Raw genomic sequence first — 9,584 nt, 5'->3', positions numbered from 1 at the left:
TCAGTTACGCTCACACTTGAGGAGTCTGGAGATATAGTGTCGATAGAGGCAGTTCGGGGTGCAGTCTCTGCAGGCGACAAGGTGAATCCTCGCTTCCCCTGGGAAGAGTGGGCTCAAGGAGCTGGGGCAGCAGAAGCCTCCGATGACCACAGGCACGGAAACTCCAACAAGCTGCACACCATCCTAGGCCAGCTGGCCCATAGTCAAGAAAACCCAGAAACTAAAACAACAAAAAAAGACTCCTTTTAAAAGAAGAAGAAAAAAAAAAGACTCCTCCAGTGTGAGCCTATTCAAAGTCCTTTTTTCATCACCCAGGACTCCTCATTTTTGGACGGGGCACAAGAGGCAGCGGTGGAGGTGAGCTGGCACTTAAGTACTTCTGAAAAGTTGCCTAAGGTTTTGTGAGGGTACAAAACCCTGTTTACTCTTTCCCTCCCAGGCTCCTAGACTTCTGATTGGCCAACATTTTGTTTTTAGCATTTACATGGGGACGGAGATATTTTTTCAAAACTGCACGTGTGGACGGGATATTTTTTAAAAATGAAAAGGGAAAATCTCAGTTTTCAAATATACCCGTGTACATGTGGACGTAGCCTCAGTGACTTGTAGCAAAAACAGATTAGTTTGTGTCGTGAACAATTAACAAACAGGTACTGAGTTAAACTACCTTCAGCTATGAGCTGCAATTGAAGCCACAACCAATGGGAGTAAAGACAACCACTGACTGGCAACCCTGATCCTCTAGAAGAATCGGAAGAGTGTGTGACAAGTCAGTTACTCTATTTGTGGACAGGAACCAGTGCAAACATTTCCAGTAAGAAAATAGCAAATATAACTAAAGAATTCATCTGGCCGTCAGAAACACAGCTCCACAGCTTTTACTCACCTGGAACTGTGTTTCCTTACAGAGTTGGTGGCAGGAGCAGACAACCCCCGACTGTCTGCTAAAGTAAAACACAGACAATGTAGCAAATTCGTAACAACTTAAAGTGGTCACACCAATTTGAAACACTAAGCCTATAGTTTAGGTTAAATTACACCTTTCTCAACAAGAGTATAAGCTACTGTACATGAGTGATATGGAGTTTGAGGATCAATGACTGCCCGAGGCACTCTTGTACTGCAGTTCTCACAAAGTCATTTAGCCTAATCATATAATAGTGGATCCAGGGAAGGTTGCTGGTTACCCGGAATATTCTGCAATTTATGGACACATGAATTCACTACTATAAAATCAACAAGGCCTGACAATTTTTATGCACCATTTGAGAGCCAGTATTGTGGCATACATACAAATGGTCTGCTTAAAGATCCAGGGCCAGAGTGCACCTGCACCAAATGCAATATATAAGACTCAGCTTTGGAAGGGATTTCCTGAAGAATTTATTTTTAAGACTTGAAGCGTTGTAGGCAGAAAATCCAACACAAACTGAATGCAACAGATAAGGACACACAGACACACACTAAGTGATGAGTTTAGGCTCTTTTTACATGTTTATACTATAGAAGGGAAGGGGATAAAGACTTCCAGGCATGTCTGCCAGCTGAACTTCATCACAGCATCGGCTACCAAATTATGAAAGCTGCTATTCACCTGAACCAAGTAGGCTCCATTCAAATTTAACATACAAAATCTTGCACTGTCTTCATCCATCTTAACCTGTGCAGGTGGTCGGACATGAAAACGACCTTTTAACCCATATATATTTGTCTGTGAACTTCAAGTCTAGGAAATAGACCTAAATATCTTAGACTTGCTGGCTTAGTCTCTACCTTAAAATCCTATTAGCTGTTCTTTTTTTTAAATATATAAAGGCTTTCAATGAGTTTAGTGTCTTACTCTCCTCATTCTTAAATTGTTATGCTGCATTGTTTATTGCATTGCTTGTGCAACACCTTAAAACTTGTATTATTCATCCAAAAGGGTCTTATGAAATCACTCGCTGTGGTATTAACTCCCATCAGCACCAAAGATCAGCTTCAAGTTTCTACAGTACAATGTGCAGGATTTTGTTCCGTTTTGTTACAACTGAAATTCCCATATTTGTCTGTGCGGGATACCTGTAGGAAAATACAGAATACAAAGAACTCTGGTGAAGGTATTAAAATGTCAGACTGATATACTGATTCAATATATATCTCTGTAATACGCAGTCAACTTTTAACTTCTGGACTTGACATATAGGATAAGCCTGAATCCAGCTGCCCAAAATAGTCTTGTTTTGAATCAGCTTCTTGTTTGGAGATTATTGAGTTAGCATCTTGATAAATAGGCTGGATACAGAAGAAACCTTTTTTTTTTTTAAATTGTCCTTTCCGGTGAGTAGCCCAGTGGTGGAACAATGGCAGCGGAGTATCCCGAAGGGACCCCACAAGTCTGGATTAGATGCTCTTCCGAAATCACTCGCAGCCACATGCACCTGCTGTCACAAGTCCCCCACGTCGTACTCCAGATGAAAGAGAGCCGCTTACGGTGAGGAATGAGTTAGCAGTCATCCTACATGCCAAGACGGAACTACAGAGGCTTCTTAAGTAATGTTTGAAGAGCAGCTGCCGCGGCTAGTTCAAAGAGGCCGGCTGCCATATTGGACAGTCGCCAACAACAGGAAGAACTGTAATCGTATCCTTGTTGATCCTTTCTCTGCTTTGTAGGACAGTCTGAACACAGCTACAAATGAACACAGAAGCACTAACCACTTTTGTTAGGTTAAAAAGAAAACTTTTACCATTGATTGTGATGCACTTATTGTTAGCAGTAAAACTCTGGAATTAATGTGTTACTGGATGGAAATGAACAATGTGATCTCTTTAACTAGAAAGCTCATTCTGGATACTTGTTGAACTTTATTCTTTCCTTCAGCAAACTGAGCGTTTTCAAAACTGTATCTATAAGTAGTGCCAAACACCGAGTTTGTTACCCTTTTCTATCTCTTCTTGTTCAAAGTTGGTGTTCAGAATAATGTGTAAATTGCCAAAAACAACAATGAAAGTACAAGTTCGGCTCAGAAGCAACAAAACCTTTTAACTTAAGCATTTTTGCTGTTCCAAACTTGTCCTGGTATGACCAGTGGGTTGTGATGGCTAATGTCACAAACTTTGATAATTATGCAACCATTCTGCCTGTACTGCTGTTGTCACAGCTTGTAGCACTGATCATCAAGGAAATAAAAAAATATTTAGCCTTCACCTTAGAGCTTCTGCTAACTGTTTGATATGAACATTAAGTAGAAAATGTAATGAAGGACATGGGTCACAGATAGTAGTCCAGCATTCCTGTGTTGGAGAGAGTGCTGCCTGTCACATGCACCATGTTTAATGAAATTAACTCTGCTTTAAACAGAGGAGAAGCTGGAGCCACGTGCGCTTTTGACATTACACGCTCAGTTTATCCGAGTAGCGACAACTGCCAGTGAAACCCAATTCTCTCTGTGGTTTCTACTTTTAGAGCAGGAAACATGGGGTGAGAGGTTCAGGGGTTGTAAAGCACTGAAAGGCTGGAGACAGACAGAGCGGCAGCTAGTTAAACAGGTCACTGAAAAGACCCTGCAGGGCTCTGACATTCATCTGCTGCTACAGGAGAAGAAAGCACAGAAGACAACAGAGTGAGTTTGGTTTTGTTTTTTGTTTTTTTGTTGTTGTTTTTTGTTTTTTTTAATGGAATGTATCTTGTATCGAGGTATGAAAATAGATCTCACGTTGAAATAAGAAATTGAACAGTGGCTACAAAGGGCACAGCTATAACTGTGTGTGTAATGATGGCAACAGGAAGGAATGTCAGAGAAGCATCACACCAGTTGCATTAGATAAAGGGCAAAGCTGTGACCCTGTGTGGGAGATGACAACAACACGGAGACATGTGCTGGTCTGCCGGTGATACGCTGGCAAGTGGGGACAGCAGAGGGAAACTGCCAGCTAACAGGAAATGACATGAGCCACAGTGAGAGAAAATGTTTCCTGACAGCACGAAATTCCTCCATCGTGAAAACCAATAAAGGACATTTCTGAGCCCATTACCCAGCATGTCCCTGTAAATGTTGCCATGTACCACACCGTGTATTATCAGTCTGTTTGCTTTCACATGAAAAGTATGCCATGCCTATTAAAACTTTACAAACGAGTGTTGTGGTTTTACAAACATTTCTCAGAGCTGCTACAGAGACAGAAAGAATCTCAGTGGTCATGATAAATGTCTGTTAGCACAGCGAACAACAGTGCTTTAGCTTTACTCAGATGGCTGGCTGGCTTAAATTCACAAACTTCTATCAAAATACAGCTAACTGGGAAAACAAAACCTATCAGGTCTAAATGCCACAATATTTTGTTGTGCAACATGGACATTAGAGAAACATTTGTACAACTACAATGCTTGCTGATACTTTACTTACTGACAGTAAGTATCACAGCGAACTACTCAAAACCTGGGCCTGCAGCACTTTTTTCAATTTCTCCATCTTTAGCAGTGATTTGAACAAAGTTTCTGACAGAAACAGGTTTAACGTGACACATGAAACAAATTGCAAGCGGAGAAGGTAACATTGCATTTGAGGAGACTATGAATATGAAAATCAAAAGACCTGGCATTTAAAATAAGTCTTTTTTTTTTAATGTATAAATGTCAATAATCTCTGTATGAGTGACGATGTCTGTGCAAAGTTTCGTTCAGATCAGCCCGCCCCTGAAGGAGGAGGTAGGGTTCATACAGATATACTACAATCGCTATAGTAAGACTATTAACCCAATCATGCTTATGTAAAGTCACTTAATTCACCAAGTAATAAGGACTTGGATTTCCTATGAACCTGAAATTTCAGAAGCTGGTGAGAAACTTAATATAACTTAAAAGCCACATGAGCTCCCTGCAAAGACTTGGTAAAAATGGCAGCTATTTAACTTGGTGGTAAAACAGGACGGTAAAACTCAACACCAGAAGCTTTACAATTTCTGATTCCACACAACTTTGAGAACATTAGGACTGTCTGCTATGCCTTTAAGTTTTCCTTCTCTGTGTTTCAGCCATGCCAGAAAAGATTTAACACAACCACTGAACATGTCTCAGATTGCAGCTCGGATTCTGCAAACTGGTGTTGTAACACACACACACACGCACACAAATCCACTTTACTTTGCACTAATAATCTTCTGCTGTTACTAAGCTCTGCTCTGTAACCACTGAAAACCAGCTAAGTGTAATAAGCTAGCATCTTCTTCAGTTTTAAGACTCACATAAAACAAAGATATCAGACAGCTTCTGTATCTATGAATGCAGCAAAAAAACAAATTATGATCGATTTACACCATAAAACACTCCCATATACTGCCGCTATACAAATGAAGAGCGGAAAATAATGTTTGTATATACTGAGCAGGTATCTCAACTTGTAGACTCTCCACAGATCTTCAGTATTGTGAGTTATAACACTGCACAAGAGAAAAAAGATAATTGTTTTGAAATGAGTCTTTGGTTCAGTTGAAAAATAAAACAATGGACAATGACACATTCTACTAATAATGAACTGGTTTGGCTAACCTACGATATCCATCCTAATACATAAGCAAGCTTATTTCCAATGGCCTTGTAGGCTATGAACCTCAAAGCCACTCCTTCCTCTTCCATATATCAACAACGTAGCATTTTTATAGAAAATATATATACACTTCTAATAAATAAGAGATAAACCCATCGCGTGGTAGAACACAGCTCTTTTTTCTCACATGCTTTTTGTCCATGAGTCTTTTGTGAAACAAGTCTCTGTACTGAAAAAGGGCGAGGCGCAGGTCTGTGGAAACCACTGCATGGAAGAGGGGTTCTCCTGGAGAATGGAGGCTCGGTAGGGAAGCGGCAGGGGGAGATGCACCTCGGGTTCAGATTCATCCACCAGCTGAGTGTCCAGTTAACCTGAAGATGCAATCAGTTAGTCAGGCTATTGCGTGTGTATGCATTATTTATATCATTATGCTTTTGCATGGAAAAGAAAGAAACACACACAAACAGCAAAATATACAAAAAGTCATATTTCTGCTGAGGGAAAACTTTATCCTTAGTCAGTTTTTCTGCTGTCACATAGTCTAACAGTACTAGCATCAGCAAATGCTATAATCCCCAAATGATGTCCTCAGTGTCCTCCTTTGCACTGCACTTAATTAAGACCACAGAACAGCAAAATCCTGATCCATGGACAAACATTTCACTAACATTTACTGTGGGGGAAAGGATTGCTTTGGGAATCTATTCCTCTTACAAAACCAGTGAATATGTTTTAATAGCGGTTTGGGTTTAAACTAAGGATAATGCACTCTAATGACTCTTCAGTAAGAGGGTTTGTGCCATATTTGGTAATTGATGCTGATTATTTTTCACCATGAATTGGGAAAAACAAACATCTGTGTTGACTCAGGCTGGGTTTGAAGCTGCATGTGCTCCGTCAAGCTGCTCCTACAGAATACTTTAAGACGCATTTGTGGCCTTCACGTAATGTGCGCGCGCAACTTCACGAATACGCCTGACGGCTGCAAAGTCCGCGCATATCTACGCGTAATTTGGCACGCGATGTTTCACTTTAGCTTTAATTAAACTTTAAACTGGTGTAAAGGTTCATGCACTAAAGTTAGTTTAAATTTAGATTTAGACAGATGAAGTAATTTTTAAATCACATACGAGTCTTTCGGTTATGTATGGTTAAAGCGAATGGTTGGAATTACTTAACTCTAAGTAATTATGTCAGGGGCATCATTTCATTTTATGGTTATCAGAGCGAAAGGTATTTTTTGGTAAGAAACCCTTTTATAAAATGTCAAACCTGCTGTCGAAGTCCCTTTTCTTGTGAGCGAATTCACCTCCACGGGGGTGGGGTGGGGGAGCTGTACAAGGAGGCCTAAAGCGCGCGGGGGACTCCTAAACTTTTTTTCCCCCCACCAAAATACATCCTGGTTTCGTGAGATTAGTTTGGCCGCTGACGGTAAAACAGGCGTCCCTAGTCTTGGTTCAACCATCCAGGAAATAAACGCTGATTAATTTAAAGGGTATCCCCGGGTGGTCCGCGAGGGACCCCCCTCCACCGCTTTCCCCTACAGCTGTCTTACCGCAAGTCGTGCACCAGTGTCCGCGGGACTCGCCGCAGGTCACGCTACGTTCGGAGAGCTGCGCACGGTCTTTTGTCCGGGCATCTGCACCACGAGCAGCTGCTGCTTCTGCCGGGTGGACTTGACGGCCAGGATCGCCTGCCGGTTCTTGTACTGGACCATCTGCAGAGTGATCTCTGCGTTCCAGCCCTCGTCTTGCGGGCACCTGAAGTCAATCTCCTTCCCCTCCGTCATGACCACCGTGAAGTACACGTATTTACCCTTCCGCTCCACGCAGTCCACCGTTTTCATGTTGGCGAAGTGCAGCTCCTTGACTTTGCCCGCGTCCCCGCCGCCGCCGTGATGCTGCTGGTGGTCGTGCTGCTTGGGCGGCAGCAGCAGCACGCCGTCCTCGGTCAGGACGCAGTGTTTCTTCTTCCAGAGCTGCAGCAGCCCGTCGCTCCGTTTCTCCAGCAGACCCTCCTTGAACACTTTCCTCCCATTTTCCAACATGTTTACCCGGACGCCTCGGTGCTCCTGCCCTTCGTGGCTGCTTCACGGACTGGACGCGTGTTTTACTCCCAAGCAGGTGAAAGGCATGGGATGCTGCTTGTGACTGCGGCTCCAAGTAGCGCTGGCTGTAGTGAGAAGGCTGCCTGCCTGCCTGTCTGCTTGCGCTGTTTGTGTGTGTGTGCGACAGAGAGAGAAGTGGGTTGGGGGCGGGAGGGGTCTGAAGAGGTGCACCGCCCCCCTGAGTAACATCCAACCTCCTGGGATGATGAGCACAAAGCAGAGTACTGATAACGTCAGTATTTTCAGTTTAGTATGGAAGAAGAGATTGAAAGCCTGCCATTAATCAGTATGTGCAAACGCATCAGAGGTGCTTTAAGTTTCAATGCGCAGAGCTGGGATTTGTCCTCCATGCATAAACACTGATAACACCGCCTAGACTTAAACGCAGGCAAATTATTGTAGTCTGAGAGTCGCTCAGAGATTCACAGCCCTCCAAGTGAATCACAGTGACAGTAAGCACCTGCAGTCCGCTTTACACACATTCGGTTTTCATTTGCATCACTACTGCTGCCCTTTACTCTCCATTCAATTGCCCCTTTGGTTCTTGTGCGGGGTTTTGTGCTCATGTTCAGTTTCCATTACAAACCACACTCCCCGGGGGACATGGTTTCAAATGTTTCACAACTGCGCCATCTGCTGGAACAAGCACTTCATAGGCCACATTCCCAGTGTAGTTTCAAAAGTAATTTCTGGGGCTTGTGTTTTATTTATTCAGTATCTTTTGTTGGTAATCAGGATGAGTGCGTTATATATAACGCAAAGAAATAACCTGCTTTTCAAGTATGATGGCTTCATTATAACCAGTCCAGTTCTTTTTTTGGTCCCTTAAATGACATTTATAAAACTGCTGTGATATTTGTTATTCAGAATTTCTGACACTCTTGGCCAGATCCGTTTTGACAAAAGACATTTTTTCATGTCAATGAGACTTTACCAGGATAAATGAAGGAAATACAAGCAATGTTCCCTCTAAGGTGCGCACGTGCGCAATTGCGCACTGCTGGCACGGTCTCTGCGCACAGAAAATCTGCGTTGCGCACAAAAAAAAATCTAACCTGAATTGAAATTAAAATTAATACTTTAACAATTCCGTTTTGCAGTGTTAGTCAGTGAGTGACTGGCTGCTCCTGTATGGGATTAGAACGATGCCACCTTATCCCATAGTCCAGCCAATGATGCGATTCACATTCGTATATACGCAGCCAATCAACGTCGTTGACAGGCTATGACAGCGTCCTTATGTGCCGACACCGGTGTTTTAGCTGGCAAAGCGGCGTGGCTGATGTGCAGTGAAGCCACATTAATGACAACGTGTCCAACCATTGGAGATGTGAGCAGGACAGACGGAACAATTGACGGGAAAAGTGTGGACTTTATACCAGTTTTTAAATTGTGTTGATCGGCCACGTAAAACCAGAGTTATGATAAAAATATCTGCAATGTTTGGTTTTCTTCCTGAATACTATCGTTGTTTATATTTACTGCGGGAAGAAACGGTAAAAACGGCGTTTTATAAGGAAAAAGGCTCGAAAGCCTGTGAGCAAAAACAACCCCCCCTCCTAGCACCACCCCCTCTTCCTTTCCTATTGGTCGAAAAAAGTACCGTGTCGACCAATCAAAAAATGATATGGCAACGTGGCATCTAGTTGTTAAGAAACGGGGGGAAGTTTTAGGAGTGACGGCGGTGTTCTGAGATGTGAGAGCTTTGAGACGTTTAGCGCAAATCTTGTGTAGTTAGTGTGTAGTTAGTGTGTAGTGTAGTCAATAGTTTTGTTGTGTGTGTCAGAACAATGAGGCGGCTGCTGAATGTTACAGGTGTTACAGCAGTGATACATCTCCTGCTGTCAGGCCTGCAGGTATCAGGCTGTTGTTCTCCTTTATCTCATAGTGGACAGAAATGATTTTTTGGAGTGGCACAAATAATTTGTGTGGCATCAGATTTGATGCAGAAC

At 42.7% G+C, this 9,584-nt stretch overlaps 1 protein-coding gene across 1 annotated transcript; it reads right to left on the bottom strand.

Annotated features, from left to right (window-relative positions):
• Positions 1-3,603: 3,603 nt before the first annotated feature.
• Positions 3,604-7,767, bottom strand: phlda1 (pleckstrin homology-like domain, family A, member 1). Its single transcript, XM_005475557.4, has 2 exons — positions 7,081-7,767; positions 3,604-5,896 (listed from the first exon to the last, which is right to left on the bottom strand). Exon 1 carries the CDS (start codon positions 7,570-7,572, stop codon positions 7,120-7,122), a length of 453 nt encoding a protein of 150 aa, XP_005475614.1. The 5' UTR covers positions 7,573-7,767; the 3' UTR covers positions 3,604-5,896; positions 7,081-7,119.
• Positions 7,768-9,584: the final 1,817 nt, after the last annotated feature.

This window comes from Oreochromis niloticus, linkage group LG17 (genome assembly GCF_001858045.2).
Source record: "Oreochromis niloticus isolate F11D_XX linkage group LG17, O_niloticus_UMD_NMBU, whole genome shotgun sequence".
Taxonomy (NCBI): Eukaryota; Metazoa; Chordata; class Actinopteri; order Cichliformes; family Cichlidae; genus Oreochromis; species Oreochromis niloticus.
This window is presented reverse-complemented; position numbering and strand designations above follow the sequence as displayed.

Coding starts and splice junctions, on each gene's coding strand:
- phlda1 (XM_005475557.4), bottom strand. CDS start 7,572: ATGTTGGAAAATGGGAGGAAAGTGTTCAAGGAGGGTCTGCTGGAGAAA.